The 24,565-nt window shown below is 31.6% G+C and overlaps 1 protein-coding gene across 1 annotated transcript in view; it reads right to left on the bottom strand.

The window, feature by feature from the left end:
- Window positions 1–8,914: 8,914 nt before the first annotated feature.
- The window catches only part of LOC124353534 (N-alpha-acetyltransferase 60), a 34,065-nt gene continuing 18,414 nt past the window's right edge, over window positions 8,915–24,565 (bottom strand). The window contains exons 3-6 of the mRNA XM_046803416.1: window positions 23,328–23,492; window positions 15,091–15,317; window positions 12,118–12,222; window positions 8,915–9,485 (exon numbers count right to left, since the gene is read on the bottom strand). Of these exons, the coding sequence (XP_046659372.1) occupies window positions 9,338–9,485; window positions 12,118–12,222; window positions 15,091–15,317; window positions 23,328–23,492 (645 nt within the window). The 3' untranslated portion in view covers window positions 8,915–9,337. The remainder of the gene's footprint in view (window positions 9,486–12,117; window positions 12,223–15,090; window positions 15,318–23,327; window positions 23,493–24,565) is intronic.

Raw genomic sequence — 24,565 nt, 5'->3', positions numbered from 1 at the left:
TCCTTGTAACATTTCCATACAATATAACCAATCTAACCTACAATCTAATTCCATAGAGTCTTTAGAGGATAAAGTCAGGGAGAAATTCAAACACAAACGGTAATAATATATAATTTATTTTTATGATATAACATCATCACTGTAAGAATTTATCATTGTTCATTTTTTATACATTATTTACAGACATGAACAAAATTTACATGACAAGTTACAGGTACAAAAGCTTTAATTAAACAGAAACAGTTATTTGTAACTACTATAGATCACAAGCCATGGCCTTTAACAGAACAACAGTGCACAGGGTATACAGTAGCATATGGGCATGACAGAATATGTAGACGAAGAAGGCGTTTATCAAAGTTATCATGCAAGAACAATAGCATAAGACTACCATAAATCTCTATTAAATTGTTTCTTAAGTACAACTCCAATACTTCTACTTAAAAAAGAAAACAATTTAAAAAATATTCTATAAAAAATTAAACTAATTTATTTTTAACTATTATTTAGTGTAATAGTGCTCGATTTGAGGTTTGGTCTTCTGGCACCTTTCTCCTGAAAAATAAGCACTCTTAAAAAATAAGCATGTTCGTGCGGAAAACTTTCCGCTGCACCTCAGAAATGTAGAAAAAGTTTTGGAATCACATATTTTCCAAATTTTCTGGGGAAGGGCCCCTGAATCCCTCTTCCCTCTGTAAGGTATTTCGTACCACTAGACTTCCAGGGGTTACAGCTTTGCTATCACCACCTGTAGGTAAAAATTAAGCACTGTATATGTACAGGGTGTTCACAAAAGGTGTTACAAACTTCTGTGGCTAATAGTACTCATGATTCAAAACAAAATATGTCCATAGGTCAGGAGATGTCACAGTGGTAACTACCATTTACTATTTTTTTATTACAAAATTTAGATCTCTAGAACTAGAAAAGCTACAGATACTAAACTTCACATACAGGTTAGGAAAAATAAGAGAAAAACTTTAAAAAAAAATTATTGTGTGATTTGCTTCAATATTAAAAAAATGGCGACTCCTGAAAAATGTTTAAGTCAAATAACTAAAAAAAACAGCATAGTTATAAAAAAATATACAAGACACCAACTATTTTGTAATTTTTATAACAATTATTCTAACGGTATTACTTTGAACAAAATTTGTCAACGTATAAGCGAGCACAACCACTTTAAAGGCGGCGTTTCCAATAAAAACAATTTACAATTCATTTATGGACCTAGACAAAATTAAAAAGATGTTTAGAGAAGCATATAGCATTTTCAAAATATTTAGTTATAAACAAATTCTTTCTATCACTATGGTTTTAGAGATATCGAGCACATGTAAATCTGATGAGAAATATAAGATTAACATATCAGTTGTCACAAAATATGTCACCTACTTCTTTTAACTGAGCTGGAAGGACTATTTATATTTTTAAGCAAAAAGTAAAACCTATGTCCTCACAAAGTTTTTGATCTCGAATATACACTAAAATACTATACATATACCATAATTTAAATGCCACAAGAGCATAAAAAGTTATTACAAAGGATGAAAACTATAGCATGAGATATTCTGTGGCCAGTTGTTTAGTAAACCTGTTTATGTACATAATAGTATGAAAGCGAGTCTGACAATTAAATTACATATCCTATAAAGCTAACATTTTAGATAAATATAACTTGGCAGTTTTGTAGAATAAAGCTCACAAGCTATATCAATAGCAAACTAGCTTATTATGACTTTCTTCTAAAAATTTTCCATACTTATAAACAATTTCAAATTGTCTTTTTTAGAGTTTGGAGTATGGAGAAATTTAGTTGTTTGGAATTTTGTCTGCCTATCTACAACATGATATTCAGAACTGTTCCATTTGATGATAGAAAGAAAATAAAGAGATAAGTTAATTGGCGAGAAATTTAGAAGAGAACAAAAGGGAGACCAGAGGAGATGGAAGCAATGAAATAAAATAAAGAGAGGTACACCTTTAGGTTTGGGATATCCTTTGTAAGTTCTATTGGACAACATAAACATATCAGGGGTGAACCTTCAGTATGTATTAACCCATTTGGATCGATTTGTTTGGCTGACATGTCCCAGCAACCCATTTGGATCGATTTGTTTGGCTGGCATGTCCCAGCAACCCATTTGGATCGATTTGTTTGGCTGGCATGTCCCAGCAACCCATTTGCAGATCGATTTGTTTGGCTGGCATGTCCCAGCAACCCATTTGGATCGATTTGTTTGGCTGGCATGTCCCAGCAACCCATTTGGATCGATTTGTTTGGCTGGCATGTCCCAGCAACCCATTGCGGATTCGATTTTTTTGGCTGGCATGTCCCAGCAACCCATTTGGATCGATTGGTTTGGCTGACATGTCCCAGCAACCCATTTGCGGATCAATTTGTTTGGCTGGCATGTCCCAGCAACCCATTTGGATCGATTTGGTTTGGCTGGCATGTCCCAGCAACCCATTGCGGATCGATTTGTTTGCCGGGCGTGTCCCAGCAAACGCAAATTAATTAGAAACTAGTTGCTGGTTTAAATCAGTTTAGGAAAACAATAGATCAGTAATGCTACATAGCAATGAGTAAATTCAGCTGATTCTTCAACTTCTACATACAACTCCGATCTATAAAATATTTACAAACTTTGATTGACAAAACCAAAGAAAGAGTCATTGTAAAAAGCATTCAGTAGACTAGTAACGATGCTCACACCAGTAAACAATACATTGTTTGAACTATTATGAGGTAAAATATAAAGCAGATCGCTTCTGTCTCCTGAGCTCGTCACGGCTACTGCATGACAAGACATTTCTTCAGTGATCTGAAATGGGTTAAGACGATACCTGCTCAAAAAGGGCCACTACAATGGATAAAAAAATAACTGACACTGTTACCAACACCTAGGTATACAACCATTGTCTAGGAGCAAATACATCACTGATTATGAGTATTACTGGGATGAAGGGTTAACTACGGTGAAAGTTTAGTTTAGTGTGTAACCTTGGAGATTGGTATCATAGGCTACTATAATCCTAAATCCAAGGAAGACCCCCTTACCTTCCCCTGCCTGCTACGATTGTAACAGTTTCAATGTGGTAATAACCGAGACCCTCCTTGGCCCTCGATTTCTTCTCCAAGAAGTTTTAGGAAAGAGTTGCCCATTACCGACCCTGAATAATAATGTCACTCTGTAAATTAATTCTTGCCTTATAAAATATGAACATACAGCAGTAAGGTTTTCAGACTAGTGAAGAACAGGCAATAGAAACAATTAATTGTTGGGACACTGAATGAAAACACTAAAGAGAATGGACACAAGAAATCTGAAAATACTACATAGACTTAATTAAAAAGGTAAGTGGAGAAGTAAACAAGATTTCTATAGTAAGTGCCTAATGACACATAGTATCCTGTAGAATTAAATATGTTCTTAAAAGGTGACAATATGAAAGTCACAAATTTGTGCCAGGGTTGGATGAACGAACAAGGTCAATAAAATATAAGATTAAGTTATAGAAAAATGAACCAATAGATACATTTGAAAAAAGGTCTGCTATTCAAATATTCGTTCTTTCCTTACCATTATGACTGACATCTGCTCCACAGAATAATTTTATGACATGATCTTAATTATTTAATGATGAACTATTATTATTATAGTTACAAACTACGTTGTTCTTTTTTCCTTGAAATAACATCAATAATTAATTATAAATCCACACAGATATACTGTATAGAATATGGTACATATTAAAGACTTGTTTATAGCATCACTCTTAACCCTAGAACTGGCAATCAACATATTGTCGATCTGAATCGATTTATGAGTGGCAATGGATACGTCGATCTTATCTGACATGTTTTGACAGTTCATATAGTACATAAACCAACACTAACACCACTATTTATTTATATACCATTTTGAACAGATAGAATTGCTTATTTCAATCGTAAAGTTTGTTTTACTGTTTTGGCAACACTGACGTCACAAAACTTGCCAGAAATATTGTTTTCATCTAGCCATTTTGAAAATTGATAATCATGGGTAAGATTTATTATATTGGTTTATAGATTGCTATAACTTTGTTTTAGGCTCTATTATGCTAAATTTTGGTATATTTTGGAAACATTTAGTGTGAGAATTATATTTTTTTTTTTTAATTTTTGAAAATAACCGTGCCCATAGAAACAAATTTAGCCTTCTATGTACTATTTGTAGTTTTTACAATATATATAATTTTTCATTTAAGAGAACCTGGATACTATTATATATTTTCTGCTAGATAAAATGAAGAATAAATTGGCTATCTCATATTCTAATATTTATAATACTATCACACTTTACAAGGGGCAGTCTCACTGCTTAAAAAAAGTAGTGTATGTAGTCATATTTTTATGGTTTATGCATTAATGCTTTTGAACCATAAGTATCCAATTTTCATGAAAAATATGTATTACACAAATATAGGTTTGAGTAATAATATATTTTTGCAAAATGTTTACGGGTACAAACACTCAAAAATGGCCTGCCATCTGAGGAAAAAATAACAGCCAGTTCGAGGGTTAAATATTTTAACCCTTCCGGCTCCAGCAGTCTATGTTGATCTGCAGCACATATGATCGTATTGACCCACCTTACTCACGTAGGACTGAGAGTGTTAACATATTCTTAGCTTTTAAATAAAAATATCCTGTCCTAAAATTAGTTTTTTTTTAACAAACATTTATTCTTAACGGCATACAATTCTACCAATCTACCAAAGATCTAACACTTAATTTGAACAGATCCAATAGAATATTTTCAACAAAATACCATGTGACATACCATTGGCAGTGTTTTCTACTTCACAGTATAATCTTGCAGCACACCTCATGCTGTTCGTTTTTTGTTTGTTTGTTTATGAACAGATACTGTCTTAGAATTTAAAATATGAACCTTATATTATTAAATTTATTACAGGAATAAATATTATTATTAATTAATAACTATCCTAATACCAAAATAAACATAAAACCCAATTTGTAAAATCCTGATTATGGATTCTGTTTTCACGGTAACAATATTGGCTTAGTAATAAATCAATTAATTGGTATGTACAAATGGTGAAAAAAAGTACACAAGAAACCTATATAGAAAACTACAGTTACATGCCAAGAGCCTTTGATTAGCTTAACAATATGCTTTTGACATTCAAAAAACCTTAAAAATAATTGTTCTCAAGTTAGCTTAACTGAATCACACACAATGTAGTCCTCTAATAACCAATTCTGACGAGTAGTACACCATAAAAATAACAATCAATTAAAATTTTTTACCATAGGATTTTTTTAAATGTAACATTAAAAATTTATGATAATGTTGGAGTTACAAAAACCACGGCAAAATAGGTTTAAATGATAATTTATAAGATATAAAATAAAAAGGGAAATACAGCATTTTCATACAAAATATTTAAACACTTAATGTTAAAGAATTAACTTTAAACCCTGTACAACATATAGAACTAGTATAAATATAATGAGACATGAAATAAAAATCGACATGTTTGATCAAAGTTGTGACGTGAAATATATTTAAACATAGAGGCTGGGTAAATTTATTTTAACATAGTTTCTGTACAATATACACAGAAAGTAATCAAATTATGAATTACAAATTTATGGTTCTGGTATATTTCTTTTCTGTTGAAACTGTACATATCATAATATTGCAAACTAAAATGTACTTGTGGTTTATTAATTTAGTGTGAGACATATCATTGGTCTGTATACTCGTAAATGAATTTTTGACGCCACGGAATGCAGATGTCATTTATTATCTACTATGTGAAGCTGGACTCTTTGCTTTAGTGTATTATAAGTATATTTAAACTGTTAATACTTATAATTTTATTTTCTCTTCTTGCTGTCCGTATACTGGATAATTAGTATTTTTTCCTAATAAGTACTATGTTACAACCTCGTTACCTTAAAAGGAAAATAAACCATTATTATCATGTTAATATTAAGGTAATTATATTATTATTCAATAATCAAGGTATAAAATTTGCTTGCAGGCTCTGCTTCCAACAAATCCTGCACATAGTACAATAGTCAATAAATAGTGTTTTATTTGTCATAAAAACCTCTTCTAGTAGTAACCATGTTACATGTTTTATCTGTTGCTTGAAATGTTTGGTCTTTAAAAGTGTCAATTTGGGGTAGTCTTTTTAATTACCCCAGATAATCGGAAATTGACTGTAATGAAATACTCTAATGATTAGAAAATTAACAATCTCAGCATTATGTTCTAATAAAACAGAATCAATATTATTTTAGATTGATTACAAAAAAAGAAGTTCAAATGTCTCTGTACAACTATTTATTTTTCAATTTATAATTACACTACATTTTAAATGTTGATTAGAACGTTCTATACTACTCTCAAAAGCGATTTGCAATATGAAAATGGGTTTCTGGAACCCAGTAGTATCAATGTACACAAAGCACTAACAAAATAAACAATTCACCTCCTGCATTTCTGCTCTAATTTTATAATACAGAATTCCCAACAGTAAAGCCGTGAATCCAAAATGGCTCTCCAGTTTTGATGGACAGTGGATTGGCAACACAGTTTGATACCTAATGAAAATCATCTTTTATTTCTGGATTGGTGTTTTTTTTTCAAATATTGGTAACAATGCACCACAAGTCCAATGCATGGAGTCCTCATTCATTTACATGAGTTTAAAATTCAACTTTCATTTTCCAAGAACTGTCTATGTTACAAATACATTTGAGGTCTTGAACAATTAATTTACAATTTGCTCTCTTATAACCCCTAAATTTCCAGGTCTGCCTGAGATACCAATCATCTTGGTTGCTGGAAACTAAATCAGACCAACACAAATTAAGATTTTATATATAAATCCACTTACAGACCTTCTATCATAGGTTTCAATTTGCCAAGACATGGCTTATCTCAAATAGTTTAGAAGAAAAAAATTGTATAAATTAATTTTGGATGCCTGACATTGCAAAATAACAACAATTATAGGTTAAGAACGCACCTTGTTGACAATCTAGTATTCTTAAAACAATTGTACCAAAATTAAGAAAATTAATTTTAAAATTTTGGCTGATACCATGATATACTTATTAACCCATTGAGGAAGCAATTAACCTGCCTCTCTAGGACTAAATGTTTGAATTGATTTTGGCAAAAACATGCGTGTACGAAAATATTAATAGAATGAGTTTGGATACAGAGAAATTAGTCAATTTTTCAGGACATTTTAATCTATTTGGTTGCTCTACAATAGTGTTTGTTGCTTTCTCAAAATGATTTGTTATTTAGTTTTTTTTATGTATATTTACAAATATTTTAGTAAGAAAAATGAAAATTTAAAAGCAACTGTCAATATTCTATTACTTTTTTGTTTATCCGTTTCAATAATCTTTTATTCAAAACAGCACAAAGTTTTTTACATGGAAAACCAGTTTTTATTGAACTACTTAATTATAAAGCATAATAACAAAACAATCAAAATTCACTTACATTTTTTCCCTTTTTGATGATTTTGAATAGCTTCTGAATTAGTTGTCTGGGAGATAAGATAAACTGTTTGTTACATTCAATCGTTATTATTAAAACAATAATTAAAATAATAATAAATAATTTACCATTCATTTACAATTCACTTTTGTGTCTGTCTTTGAGTATCTTTGATATCTGTCTACTTCTGAAGTACGCAAATTGTCTTGTTCCATAGAGTAGCGGAAGAACTAAAAACTCATTCAAAATCTATAAACAGTTAAGACACTAAACATTGAGAATACGATACATAGAATGTAAGCAGAACATTGAAGTGACAAAAATTGAGCATATGGCAAAATGTAAACAATAACAAAACAAGCTATTAGTTGTGGTTCCAGTGTGCAAACATAACGAATCGAAACAGAATAATTGCTTATAAGGATGCACGAGGGAACAAAACTGTGATCCAGCGGAAAAACAAACAAATACGTGATCGTTAGCGTCTAGAAAGAGCACGAGTGACGCTCGGGCAAGTTCCCCAATGGGTTAACTCAAAGAATGTTGCAAGCATGCAACTATGCACACACATCTTGAAAAAAAATCAAAACTGTTTTAGTTGTTTAGTTAGCTCACATTTTATCCTGCGTTGTGTTGATCTGAGGACAAAATTCTAATAAACATTCATTTTTCAATGGGAATTCACTAAGGAGAAAACAATGTTCCCTGAATCTTTGACAAGCACAGTGACTCATTATCACACCTCAAGATGAAACAAATGCCCTGGTGCTAAAGGTACAGTACCTAAAACTAATATTAAGCTACATGCGCAATCTGAATTGTTGGATACAAATTATTTGGTTGCTGTTGAATATTTTTGGACATATCTTTGTTCAATGGTAACATAACTGTAATTATATACTGACTACACGAAGCAAAACAAATATATGCTGACAGCTCACGATATCGGAGATATAGTAAATGGAGTAAAGTGTTCATTACTTTAATTATACCCAAATTATTGAAAAATATATTGATCTAAACTATACCTAAAAAGTCAACTACTTTTAATATAAAAATAATTGTTCCATTTTAGTCCCTTAAATTTTTCAATTTAAAAGGAAGTTCTCTTTTATTGAAGACGACATGAAATCTGAATTGAATCAGTTTGTAAATACACATACCATGTTAAATGGAAACAAATAAAATGTAAATACAACCTACAATTTCTTAACTAAGTGATCTAAAACGATTTGTGTGGCTCTGGATAATTCAATTTCAAAATACACACAAAGTTTTCATATTATTTATACTAATTAAATATGAATAAAATTTATTTAAGAACTTTTTATAACCGTTTTAGATTTATAACTAAAAATATAATAATTAAACATAATTATATTATTTTTATAAAATTATTTATTTCTTAACAAACTGTTGCAAAAAAAGTACACTTTGAGGCTAATATTAGTTCACAAAATATAAGTAACCAGCAATATATTAAATACACGTAGATCATAGACTTAACATGTCTGTAATATAATTTCAAATGTGACAAAATTTCCACATATATAGTCACCTTATAATTCCTCGGTAATAAATAATACAACCATTTGTCTGTCCACTTCTGGTAAAACTACTACGAACAAAGAGACCGGTATAGGATTGAGCATGTGTTAAACACTAAAGAAAATAAATAATATCAACTATAAAAAATAAACATTTACAGTATAAAATATATAATGGGTAAAAAATAATACTATACATATAAAACTATATAGAGAATATATTAATCAGCGGTAGTGTTACGGTATGGGACGTTAGTGTGTGATAAGCGCAGTGGTGTTTTCGACGACGATACGGCGCATTCCGGGCCAAAGCCATGCCAGTGCGCCGCGCAACCGCGCAGTCACCCATGCACAGAGGTCCAGCTGGTACAGCAGTCCGCAGCCATATTTGACATAGTCGGTGCAGAGGAGTTAAGGAAGATTCGTGTTCAAACATTATATGCAACAGGAAGAATATTAGTAAAGCGAACAACAAGCAATATTTGGCATGTGTAGTTTTGACTTCTTACTTTCAATACCTGTTCCATGTGAGCATTGAGTTTAGCTCTAGTTCTTCTCACCTTGCTACGTTATGTATACCGGTTCCAGCCTCAGTTAAAAAAAGTAAAACACAGATAAAATAAAACTATTAGTCAAACACAACTATAGTCAAACTTGTGTTTGTAAAAGAATTCCAAATTAGTACAAAAATAAATAACCGTTGGAAAATCTTAAGAAGGGTCTTTGTGTGAGTTCCCTTCACCACAAAAAACTTTGGATCTCTTTCCCATTTGAAGCTGTGTGTCACTTAGCTTTCTCTCCGAGTCAGTTATTAAGTAGGGCAGACTGTACACTGCAGGCTGACACGGATGAACATTTAACCCTAGAAGTGGCAGGTACCGGATATACTGTGCAGTAGGCCATTGTTCAGGTGGCAGCACTGCATATCCAGCCCAGTAACATTCTTTTGCATTACTTCATTTTGAAGAAGTAATAATATTATACAATTGTGATAAAACTCAATGATTACAAAGAGGAAGAATCAAATTTCTTGTTAATACCATGTTTTAGAGCCTTAAATAAATTATATGTCAAGATGTATATAATTGTTTTTTTTGTCTATTTCCTTACAAAATAAAAATAACTGCGTTAGCACACTTTCGTAAATATACATAAAAATGGTAAATATGTATTTTTAAAGTCATATAAACTATATATTTCTGAAATCACAAATACATTCTCTATAAAATGTATACATTAGAATTGTTTCTTTATGCAGTTAAAGTCAAGTAAAAAACAGAATTGAAAGACGAAATTTTTAAAAATTCTTCATTGTTTTTTGTGCGTCATAAACTTATAACAAAAAATTCTGTATAAAATATTTTTCTATGTTCTTTAATGAAAAAAATTAATAAAATGTTTGGAGCATTGGTTGAGCTTGTAATATGCTTTAGAAAATTCCATGAATAATAGCCTTAAAATATACTGCCATTACAGAGAATTTACATGACCACCTCTAGGTTTATATAATATGCTTCAAAAGGCGAGATGGGCTCTTATGATGACCAAAACCGTTGGCGTGAACTGAAGCATAAAGCCGTACAAGACCCTCTGGCTAAACTGTGTGATAATCAGACCCCCTATAACTAGTCTGGTGAACAAAGTCAGACAAAGCCGTAATCCAAATCACACTCACCAGCTTTAAAAGGATAGTCCCCTTCTTACTAACAGGAGCTTTCAGCAGCGGCCGTACTGCTGCTCTAGAATTTCTACCATTAGACATTAACTTCTGGCAGAAGCATATAAATACGCATATCGAATGAGAGTTGTGAACCACTGGTGCTAGACTTATAATTCAATACGATGACCAAAGGGTCAGTCCTTAAGAAACCCTTTCTTGCAACTATCCAAACCTAAGAGGATTGGCAAAGGAAGGACACAAAGGAAAGGGAAGTATCTTTTTCTAACAAAAAGGTAATTTGGTCTGATATACAGACAGTTCTCTGATGGAAAGAAAATCTATATCACAGACTTCATCCATACTAAACTTCGTCAATGAGGAGCTGACAGGCGTTATGTTGATCAATGCATAGTAATTATATGTCTGCCAGGCTGCATATATGGCCTCCAACTAAACAGAATTTACCTCCAAGGGTTGAATGAGAATGTTTTTACTCTACATAGTCACAACTCAGTACATCTTATCTGATTTTTTGTACGGACAGAACTCCTTAGTGGTTAACATCCTAGAAGCCATCCAAACATTTATCTGACAATGCTCACTGTTGTCATATATCTATTGTAGAATATCTAAGTCATGAGAGAGACTCATGACTTAGATATTCTAGATGGACATAATGGGAGAGAGGCTCTTGACTTGATAAAAACTAATTTGAATCAAAGAAGTTTTTCAATTTTGTTCTAACATCTGAAGTTAACTGTTGAATTGTAACTTAAACTTCAGATACATCATCACTAGTAAGTATTGTTAAATTGGTACTAGTACAGGTTGTGTAGGAAAGTAAAATTCATAGCAGCAGTAATCTGCCAACTGATCTTATTATGTTTTATCGCCAGCTGAAAACTTGCTATTGGTTTTTTTATGTTTTATCTACAGTAGAAAACTTTCCAAGGGTTTTTTTCATAAGTTCTATTCACAGTAGAAAACTGCCAACTGGTCTTTTTGTACATTCTATCAACAGCACAAAATTGGTAACTGATCTTTTTACCAGTTTTATTGGCAGCAGTAAACCACCAACTGATCTATCGTCAGGTCTATCGACAGCAGTAAAATACCAACTGATCTTTGTTAACAGCAAATTTTCTCCTAGTATTAAAAAGGTTAATGTGGTATTTTAAGGCCTTTTAACAATGAACTATTTGATTGTTTTATTAACTTGACTTGTAAACAGTACATTACTCAAAAAGGCACAGACTCTGGTATATCGTAAAAGCAATTTATGCACAAACATATTCAGTAAGCTCCTCAATAGTCAAATTGTAAATTTTAAATCCAAATAATGTCATATCTCAATAATGTAATAAAAGGATATTAAACTCCCCATGGAGAGTGACCTCCGTTGATGTAAAGGACGTACGTAAAGCCATCTTTGCTCTTTCCGTTTATAGAGTAGTAGTATGGCAAAAAGGAATGTAATCTGAAAAAAAAAAATACATGTCACATTTATTATTAGTTGCATTTAAAATAATTTCTTAAAAGAATTCAGTAATATATTTGTAATAGAAATAAAATTTAGGCTGCATGTAAATACATTAAATAAAAAGAATGCTAAAATTTACCATTCATTATTGAATAAATTAAAAATTTAACAACTGCACTGCTCCATGGAATTGACTGATATTATAGTTGAAAAGTTAAATAATTCTATACAAAGTTTGAGTATGCCACACCACGTGTTGAGTAAAATGCAACTGCATGAAAAATTTCAAGTCTATATCTCATTGCATTCTTGAAACGTCTTGCAGACAGACAGACAGACAGACAGACATGAAATAATACAGAAATGTTTATATTTCCTCAGCAGAAAAGAGAAAGGCTACATGAGTGTTACTATGTTACATGATTGTATTCAGTATGTTTTCAAATTTATTTATTCTGTGATCTTCATTACCATCATGGTTCCTATAAGACCAATGCAAAGATTTTCACTAACACTCAGCCAAATCCCATGAAGTGACATGCACCATAATTTAAATCAAGTATATATATTTTATTGTCATCCCACATAACAATGTATTGACAAAGTCATAGTTTAGTCAAATATACCTAAGAAACATACATTAAAATATATACCCATATATAAATCCATAAATTTTAACAACGGTCTTCAAGAATACAGCTTATAAAATTATCTAACACATAAGAAGCCACAGAGAAGAGAACACAGATAACATGAAAATACAATCACTTACAGTACATTAATATATTTATTTCTTCAACAGAGTAAAACTCCTTTGTTTTAACCATTTAGTCTCTTACTACTAATGGTAACTTTGTTAAGAGTTTGATGCCCAAATAAAGATATCTATTATGTGTTTTTGAAAGCCAGCAAACTTCTGATTGATCAAGTCTTGGTTTCTGGTATAATGATTGTGGATTGATTCAGGCAAAATTCAAAACTCGATACTGCTTATACATAAATGAGGCTTCAGACAGAATTTCAAGTCTATAAGTCCGTTTGTTCTCGAGATATTATGCGGACAGACAGAAATAAACTTTTTCCAGCTCCTCGAGTGACAGGCTTTGCTAATGCTCAGCCAATAAATGTAAGAGAAGTAAAAATCGTCTTTGTCAATGTGAAAGTTAAATGTATCTTTTTTATCCAACTTTCACTGTGTTTATTCATTGGAAGAAAAACCTCATTTCTGCATAATAATCTGAGTTCTCTTCACAGCTTGTTTCATGCAACTTGTAGATACAACTCATCTTAAACTGTAATGTATATAGCGAAATGTTTCCTATAACAAATTCTGTTATGGTAATGTTAGGAAATCCAACCAATCTCTGCACTCAATCTTAACTCACTCCAAGTAGAACCACATTGTTTCCACTAAGTACATCACTCTGATCCTAACATGCATAGCAAGATATTTCTTTGCACACCTGATGTAAGTGATAATCATTAAAACATTTCCATCACTACAACTTGTGTTTTGTTTCTCCATGCAGTGTTCCGAAGACTTCCTAGTAGACCATCAGCTTAAATTTCTGACACCAACTGAAAAATGTCTTGTTGGATGTATCATGGTTATCTCAATCTCTGAACTGAATCTTTTCGCATTGTTCCAGGGAATATATTCTAAAACAACTTCACTTTAGGTGTCACCTCTATATTTTACAAAAAAGTATTCATTGACAAACAGTATCCAACAACTATCCCCACCTATCATGAAGTCTGTCATGGTCATTTTTAGAAATCTCGGAATTTGCACTTTTTTCTTCTTCGCTGCTCTTGTCAAGATGGATTATACATTACCTCTAATAGGGAAACATGCAGAACCCTAACATAAACAGTGAATTGTTTCTTAGCATCCCTTAGGTAAGTTATGATTATTAGGAGAAGACTTTGTCCCTGTATCCTCTATGTCACAATATTCTACAACATATATTCCACACAAGCTGGAAACATCATGCCAAAACCAAACAAAAAAGTGCTTTTCAAAAGAGGCATTATTTCAGACTAAAACCAGTATATTAAACATGAAATAAAGCAACTCTTGTAATTATACAACATAATTTTTTAAATATTTTTACTTTTGTTTAACTAAAAGTAAAGGTTCTTTAATATTTAAAACAAGAATTTGTAAATCAAGATGTATCATTGAAATGTTTTAAGATTTAACATTTTTTAATTGTATTTATTTCTAAAACATATTTTCTGATCCGCTAAATTTCTTTTAAAAATCTCTTAATTGAAAATTTATAACATTTCTTACAGTATTAGAAACTTAACCCTTCGTACGCCACTAAAAAATCCATTCACTTTTCTATAACGCCAAGACAAGTACAACAAATTTGTTTCATTAAGTTCAAAGCTATTTTTATTATAACTAAATTGTAGAAGGTAAAAACAAAAAAGGTATAAAACTGAGCATTTTAATTAAAATTAGTGTATTTAATGATAAAAATAAAAATATAATTACTTACAAAACTGTTTATTTCAAATAAATTTCAATTTCATTTTAAAATGTAATTAAACTGAAAAGTTAATACTTCCTTGGCAACCGTAATAAGCGTGGAGCGTGCACCGGGCATTTCAAAGACCTTTCATGAAAAAAAAAAACTCTCCAAGAGACATAATCTATAATATCGGATATAATTATATTTGGCGTTTTGATCAAAGTCTACCATTCTAATATATCCGTTTAGGGCATGGGAATGGTTAAGATATGGGCTTTAAAAATTTGTATTAATCTTTATATTTAGACAATTATTAGGTGGAGATGTCATGCAGATTGTAATGTGGCACTGAAAGAGTTAAGTTAAGAAACATCCTAGTGCTCACCGGAAGTGGCGGTGCTCGTAGAAGTGTATCGCCACGGAGTTGACGGTGAGCACGTGCAGGAAGATGGCTTTGCAGTGGGAGTTTTCAGGTGCTGTGAGGTGACTGACGAGATTCTCCAGCAACAACGAAGCAATGCCATTGCGCCGATGTTTCTCGCTGACACCCAAACTCAGGATGTATCCGACGCAGCATGACTTGCCAAACGATGCTGCCAAGATATCCTTGTCCTAGTGTGTGAAAATCATAAAAGCATGAAAAAATGTAGACCTATTGCTATCATGGAAAAGGGAGGGTTTATACTTACACAGACAAACTATGGAACATTTTTACCACAACACGAAAGCAACATAACTTTTATCACAATCTCAAAAAATACTAATTCCAAAAGTAAGAAAACAGTCCAGCTCAGTCAGAAAGATTAGGTAGATTTTGTGACAACTGCAATATTATTTATTAATTTATTGTCATGGGATTTACATGTACTCAATATCTTGAAAACATTTTTGACAAAAAATTTAAGAAATGTTACAGTATTCCAGACACTTTTTATATTATCTCTAACTTCATGAGTAATGGAGTTGAGATTACTTTAAGTTTCAACGGCTATCATAATGGAAATAAGTGCCGTACCAAACTAGCCAATTAATGTGCCCAAGATATTTAAAAGACCAATTTTTCTACCAAGTATGAACATGTTTCAGAGTTCCTATTGCCAGTTCTTGGCTTGGTGATAAAAAGTTCTTCACAAAAGGTTTAGTAAATCTTGTAACCATTTCAATTCAATTCAAGAAACATTCCACAAAACATTCCAGAATACGTTTTTTCTCTATGTTCATAAATAACGGAGTTGTGGATTAAAAGTTTAACTAACCCTTGGGCTAGCAGGCTGTTTTCAGGTGATTTGTATACTATATATATATATAAATATATATAAAACATCTTTTTTACTAAACTATATTTGGTATTATTTTGTTTACATTACAATGAACTAGAGAAAAATGTGATATACGAATCATAAATAAACATAAAAGACAGCAAAGAGCTAATAAGAAAATTACTCATCATCACTTTTGTAACATAAATCTGTGAGTCACAGCTGACATAGAGAAATAAAAGAAAGGTATTACAATGTTCAGCATTTCTTCCTGTTTCCAGTGATATGGAATCCGTGTCAATACCCACCTGAATATATACTATAATGAGTGGCAAGAGCAAGTATTGGGGCAGTTATCTATCCCACAAACCATGTTATATAGCATAGAATGGGGGGGAGGGGGTGGTTTTGTTCGGTGAAGTTATGCAGAAATTTCCGGTAAATGTTACCATGAGGGCAACTGCAATAGGCTGTTTGTGTATATCTAAATGTCAAACAACGCATGTAAGAATTAGGCATCTTTATCACTGACACCTTTGCTCAATGAGTCCCGTTCTTGGAGAATTTAGATCACTTAGCTGTGTTTTATCTGTTAAATAAAGTAGGTTTTGGTTCGAAGACACGTTCAGTACTAACATATGAACCCCTACTATATTTATCACTGAGAATGTGGACAGGAAATTCATACATCCACCTTTTCATGTTAAAGATTTTTATTTTCCCAATATAAATTATAACCTACAATAATTGCTACTATACAAACATTTTTTTATTTACAGAAGTTCCTTATCCTTTTAATGTCAATACGTTATTCACTAAACTATGCATTAACAATTTAATGCTAGTTTAGTGAATAATTATTTCAATATTTTATCTACAACTGTCTTTAAGATAACTTCATAAAAGTGTACATAAATTATATCTAATAAATAAAAAAAAAAACTTTTAATTATATCTAATACTCACATGTAATTCTTTCAGTTTCAAACTTAATTTCAACAATTTGGATGCCAAAATATAGAAATTTTGATTAAAAATGTTTTAAACTCAATTTTCTTGTACGAAAATGGGAATTTGAATCGTCAGGCACGTGCGGAATAAATACAAGAGCAAACCAGCCAATAGCAGAGATTTCTGACGGATGTGCTATTTGTGCTCATTGTCAAACAGGCAGCATTTGTTAGTGTGGGCTGTGTATTTACATGGCAAGATCAACGCAGGCCAGCCCACATTAGTCAAACTATGGCCATTAATCTTTTCTTAGAGTCAATAACGACTGGACTTTCTTAGACCTACTTCATTGCTCAGCCTTGTGTTCGGTTCAATATAGAGTTATAACTTCCGTGGCGACAACTGAAACACGAAACAGACATGGCAAACACTGGAGGGTTTATTGCTGAAAGAAACAATTTCTTTTGGGATAAATAAAGTGCAGAACAAATATTTCTGCATATGAGAGATTCATTGTATTTTACTTTTTTTATCACTGTTCAGGTTTAACATAACTTGCTAAAGAATTTATCACCATAAAATTTTTTAAAAAGGTATTGGTTTTAAAGAGATTATCAGACTACTTTGGCCACTGTATGAACTTTGATTTAATTTATCAATGCAAACTTCATATAATATTATATTTTAATTTAATAACATTTTATTTTGAAATCTTTATTATTACAATACATTTTTAACAGCATTGACGATTTTAATAAAGTTATATTTGAAGCCACTAGAAACAAAAAAAATGGCAAATAACAAAGGAAATATGAAGTTTAAAGTATAATTTTCACACGAATTAAAAAACATAATCACAATTTTATTACAGATGACAATTAAAGGTGATTTTACATATTAACGATTTAAATACTCATTAGAAAAAATACTTATATTATATTATACTTATTATCAATATAATTTAAATTAAAAGGATAAAAGCCAAAATTCAAAAAGTTACGTTCCATAACAAAATAAATAAACAACAAAAAACAATAAAGTAAGTTTTTTTTGTATTGTTACCATTATTTCTACCATGGTCTGTTTAATTTTTTTCTGATAATTCATAATGATTTATGTAAATGACAAAAATGTCCTTGTATACTTAATAATAGTAAATTATAAAAGCCTCACCTTTAAATTCTAGTTTTTATTCACACAAAAACAAAAAATTACCATTTCCATAAAAATTTGGTACTACCTATCTCAATTGGTTAAGGCAACTAATACATATACATGACTTTGGCAAACAAGTTTTTCCATCCTCCTCAAACTGTCATTTCTTCCAGATGACATTATTTCACAGTAATCATCTCGGCACAAAACATTATAAAATAAAATTACATTTGTACTGACAGATATTTTGATATTTAGTTTAAGGTTTCTTCTTTATCAAATTATATAAGTAAGACTTTCCATTACAGAAAAAATAGTGTTACACTGTCGGTCTGAAGTACAACAGGCTTAAATAATTTACATGTGATGTAAATCAATTTGTTTCAGAAGTAAACTTTGAGGCAGCTGCAATTTTTATTGATAGTTTAAAACTTATAAATAGTGTCACTTTATCACTCACCATCCGGAAACCCACATATCTTCCTTGAAAATCTTGACAAGTTGCTCTCTTTCTTAGCTAGCTGCCCAAATTACACCTCTATCATAGGGGGGGACTTTAATTTTAATTTTGATGTCACCAAAACTAATAACATGTCAAAACAGTTTTGTAATGTCATGCGCCAGCATGATTTTTATTACATAAACAATAAAGCAACCAGAGGTACTAATTGTCTGGACAATGTTCTAGTAAATTACCAAAGAGAATTTAAAATAGATTGTGACATTTTTAACTTTCCTTTCTCTGACCACAATGGTCTCATAATACATGCACCTTTTGGTTCAGTAAAGAGGAAAAAAACAATTAGCGGAAAATAGTCCAGATTCTGTCAGTTATTACAAATTATTTGTTTCTAATAATGCCTGGGCACACTTGACAGACAAACTAAACACGTATTCAGTGGGATGGCATATTGAGTATGAATAAACCAACTGCTCTCAGTGCTTTTCAAATTTTTTTAAACTGCTAATAGACAATATCAACTATTTTGCCAAACTAAAAAAAGTAAACCAGAATAATTTATCAGTATTAAAACATAATTGGTATACTAATGATCTAGCTGACATAAAAAAAAGATTATTATTTTTTGAATGGTATAGTAAAAAATTCTAAATCGGCCTCAGAACCTGAAATAAAAGCTTTTTTAGACCTGAAGAAACATTATAAACAATCATAAAAAATGCAAAATTAACTCATAATACAAAATTAATAAATAATAGCAGCAACAAATGTAAAACTGCCTGGAAAATAATAAAAAGATAATGGAAAAATGAGTTTTGTAAATAATTCTAACATTGGAATTTCACCTGATTCATTCAATAATTCCTACATCAATTCTGTAAATGAAAAAAAAATAAAATGGGCTTGCCCTAGATATTTTCAGAGGAGCTTATTAAAAATTTGCCAGTGAATTCTCAAAATTTTTGCATGGCAACCAATTACTCCTAATGAAGTAATTACATTAGCCAGCAGTCTTAAAAACTCAAATAGTTGTGACATTTATCTAATGTCCAATAACCTTTTAAAAAATATAATAAAATCCATTGCAAGTCCTTTGTCTTACTGTTTTAACTTATGTCTTGTGGAGGGAATTTTTCCTGACGAGTTGAAGTTAAGTCGGATATGTCCGGTTTTTAAGAAGGGGCCCAAGTACAAGCCGCAGAGTTATCGCCCAATTTCGATTATTCCCGTTTTATCCAAAATATTTGAAATGTTGGTTTATGACCAGATAAATGCGTATTTTTGAAGAAAACAATTTTTTAAGTAATTCTCAATTTGGATTTAGAAAGGGAAAATCTACTATTGACGCTGTAGATATGTTGGTGCAAGATGTGCTATCAGCCTTTGAGAACAAGGCTTTTTGCTCAGGCCACCCTTTGTGACCTGAGCAAGGCTTTTGAATGTGTAAATCATTCAGAACTGTTAATGAAATTGAACTACTATGGTGTTTCAGGGTCACAATTAAGTTTTTTTAAATCATACCTTAGCAATCGAAAACAAAAGGTTTGTATAGATGGAGAATGGTCCAAGGAGTTAGTGGGTCTCATACGGTGTACCTCAAGGGCTCTGTACTGGGGCCGCTCCTTTTTTTAATTAGTATTAACGATCTTCCAAATTCGGTTAAAGGTAAAACCTATATGTATGCTGACGACACTACTACATTTTTTAATTCTAATAAAAACCTTGAAGAACTTAGATCTCTTTGTCTAAATACTTTAAAAGAGGCTTCTGAATGGTTCATGTCGAATGGATTCCATTTAAACGAAGAAAAAACACAAAAAATCTAATTTTCTTTGAGAAAATTTAATGAAAACTTTCTAAAAGATAACCCTTCTACTAACGTAAAGTTTCTAGGAATTTTTGTTGACAAGACTCTTACTTGGGAAACCACATATTGATTATTTAAGTATTAAATTATCTCGAGTAATATTTTTATTAAAGCGGTTAACTTATTGCATTCATCAAAATTACATTAGATCAGCGTACTTTGCAAATTTTCAATCGGTATTCAGATACGGAATAATTCTGTTTGGAAACTGCAGTAGGATAGAGGAAATTCTCGTGCTACAGAAAAAAGCTGTCAGAACCATTTCTGATGCAGGGCCCTTAGAACATTGTAAACCCATATTTGTAAGCTTAAATATTCCTACAGTGATCAATGTGTATATCTTTGGACTTGATCCTGTATGTTTTTAAAAACTCTGATATGCTTAAACCAAGCAGTCATAAGTATGACACAAGACCTAAAAACCAGTCAAACATTAATTCTTGTAGATTGACTAAAACATTGAATAGCCACATTGTCATCTCACTAAAAATATATAATAAATTACAAAACTTAATCATTAAATATCCTGAGAAAACCTTCTGTAAATAAGTTGTATAAATGGCTGATAAATAATCCCTTTTATTCCATTGACGAATTTTTTAATTTGAATATCATTAGACTTTTGAATTAATATTATTCAAGTTTTTGAATTGTTATGTATAGTGATAATTTTAATTAGACTTAGTTGTACTTGACATGCTTGTATGTATACATGTGAATTATGACTTTGTCAATGCTTCACTGCTTAACGGCAAATAAATTATTATTATTATTATTAATAAGGATTTCCTCAATTTGGGCAACAGGCATTTTCTCAATAATACTTAAGTCCTCAGCATTATCTTGTAGATTATAAAAGCGAGGGTAGAACTAACCAATTTTAATTACTAGCAAAGGATGAGAGATAAGAATTATCTGCACTCTTTAAGTAATTTGCATGTAGATGAAAATGTTTTCCATTTTGCGGCTAAGTGCTCAATATTCCACTTTCTTCTGAAGAAAAACGTTAAATAATTATTTGAATGTAAGAAATTGGCATAAGTTGGAGAGCATTTTAAAAATATACTTGACGGAAAACGGTGAGTTTAACTTTTTGAAGATTGGCAAAATTGCTTTGCAATTAATTTTAAACTATCTTTCTAACACTCGAAGCAGAGAGTGGACGCTATCAAAATGTAGTTGTTATAAATGTACTATACTATGGTAAATTAAATTGTAGTTTGTTAAATTTAAGCTAAAATAATAGCCTGACAATTACTACAGTATATTATTATTATGTTTGACTGAATATTAATAAATCTTTCCATAACATTACTAGTTTATATTAGTCTTAACAGTGAATTTAAGATTGAACATGATTCAGTGTACGGTACACACCCTTGATTGAGTTGATAAAACCTGTTTTCCTAAGCCAACTTTTTGTTTTCACCGACTATTGACAAACACATGCAATCTCATTTTAGGCTTTCTATAACTCTTTGGAGTAACTAACTCTTCTGATTCCTATAGTCACTGAATATCTTCAACCATGAACAATCATGTTTTTACAACGTAAACTAACCTACTTGTGATCCCAAGAGGGTTCACTTCTGGCTGGTTTATACCTTCCAGTTGAACCCACACTAGATGCAGCAAAAATCTGGGCAACCTTAAGGATGTCCAGGAGCGGCACATCACTAACCGCAAATGTCAAGATTCTGTGATTCAAGAGTAGTTCGATAGGTCTAGTCTACTGCAGGAGATGACTGTTGGAGATGGTGGGGTTCCCTAAGAGTCAAAGGATCCTGCTGGCCTAGACATAAGGGTGTGCCAACCCCTGCCTGCTTTAACTGAAGAGGCTGTTTCAGAGTTGGCTTCCCTTCTTCTGAGGAGACATGACTAAGATTAATGCGCTAAATTCTTCCTCATGGATCTCGACAGGAGGCGGCCCCTACTCCTAACCTTACCCATCCAGAAAATCCCATCACTCCGGAAGCAATGAAAAGTGCTTTTAAGATTAGGAGCAATTTCTACGCTTCTTGTCCAAAGAGGAAAAAACCTGCTTGTGCATGATTCTTAAAAAGCATTATAAAATTTCTCCACCTTTTTTGGCTACTTTTTGATACATCTTGTTATCTTAATTACATTTAAACACATAAAACCAATATTTAATACTTTTATTTTTGTGAGGCCTTTCAATAGCAAGGCTATCTTCGTCAGACCCATCACAAAATAAAAGTATTAAATATTGGTTTTATGTGTTTAAATGTAATTAAGTTAACATTAGCCAATATAAGCTCCATCTTCAACATCTTGTTATCCACCAACTATTGATGAGCAGCATCAATCACCAATGACATTCAGTTCGTTTGGTGTGGCCAAGGAATCTAACAGGGGATGCTTAAAAAGTGTGGATCGTATGTGAGAGACATCTTTGCATCAATCCAAGCAGAAAAGTGCAATGTATTTTGAGATAATAACAATTGGATATATACAAGCTAGACAAAATTTCATGGAGATAAAATAAATGACAAAAAGCGCACATTAAATTAGTTATCACAGTATTTAACAAGTGTTCTATGAGCTATCAAACTTCTAAAATGCCCCTGTCTTCAACAAATTTCCCAACAAAATTTGTTTCAGATTATCATTTAAACTCTCTACAATTTTCATGATAATTCATCCCCTTCTTTCAGTTCCCTTTATTTTTTGAACTCCTGACAATCATGGTTGTCATTCCAACCGTTCTTAATTGCCTTTGATTTTAGACAAACCATAGAGCTGTTCCTTTTTGGTAAAATTTCCTACAGACCCTCCTCAAATCTTATAAAGATTCCTTACTTCTAAATTTCTTTTCTATCACTTAACGAATTCGTGACAACACCTTGTCTTCCTTCATAAATCTACGGATACTCGCTTGAACACCTTGATTGCTTGATTACGATACCCACCTCCCTGTTGAGCTTGAAGTATGACTTGATCTCTGCCACGATGAGCCCGATGATGATGCCCTCATAGACGGCTGCCAGCGAGTAGAAACGAGGGTTGGAGGTAATGTCCTCATACCAAGTGTATGGGTAGTCTATTGGGAACCAATCTTGGCAAAGCGCTCTCACCTAAAGGCACAATGCACTTAAGAGGCTTTCCTAAGAGTACGAAAAAGATGGTTTTGGTTGCTTCCTATTATATCAACAATTCAGAGTGCGCCATTAGTAGATCGTCATGCTTCTATTGTACAAGAAGATCATTTTTTAAAGTCCATATTCTGTGTTTATTAATGTATTTAAATAGTTACTTTGCTTGTTGAGACAGTTATCCCCACTCAGGAGGAACTTAAGACAAGCAATTTAGAACCTAAAGTCTGACTATCCTTCGCTATTGTATAAAATCTTAATAACAATCTAGGTCTTGCCATACGTAATTTTAATTGTAATATGACTTTAATAAAAAACTATGATTATAAAACAAAACTAAAATTATACAACTTGTTTGTTTGCTGTGCTCAGACATGTACTTTATTAGTTAAAACTAAATTAACACTTGTATCACACAACATAGCAAATATGTCAATTATATTGAGAATATACATTTTAAGTGCAGCAAGCAACCAGTTTGTCCAAATTTGGTTTCGTTTTCCCCAAAAGTCATGGTTTGCCAAGTTTTAAAATGGGGTACAACAAGGCTTTTTATAAGATTGCACTTACTTCATTCCTTAAATAAATCCCTGCATCAATATTTCTGAACAATTTATTCTAATGACTATTTATTGTGGATCAAATGTCTTGTTTCAATATGAGGAATCACAACCTATGGACACTTGAAAAATTTGGAAATGAAATATATTTTTTTAATCTACTAATTTTTAAAACATATCTTAAAGGTGAATAAATATAAACAAATCTTTATATAAACAAATTATTGGTTGATCTAAAATATTGATTTTTTTTCCTTGGGGTGACCCATGGACTTAAGCCTCAAGGGCTTTTTGCGCACCCCGATTTTTTAGTAAAACAAATAAATAAATCAGACGTACAATATGTTTACCTCTAAAACATACATTTTTGAAAGTAGTGAGTAAGTACGGTAGTCAGAATTAGGCTTTATTCAAATCAACATCTATACATAATTTGAAATTACCTTTATAAAATAGTGTGATAAGCATGGATTATAATTCAAAACTTCTGTATGG

This window comes from Homalodisca vitripennis, chromosome 2 (genome assembly GCF_021130785.1).
Source record: "Homalodisca vitripennis isolate AUS2020 chromosome 2, UT_GWSS_2.1, whole genome shotgun sequence".
Lineage (NCBI taxonomy): Eukaryota > Metazoa > Arthropoda > Insecta > Hemiptera > Cicadellidae > Homalodisca > Homalodisca vitripennis.
This window is presented reverse-complemented; position numbering and strand designations above follow the sequence as displayed.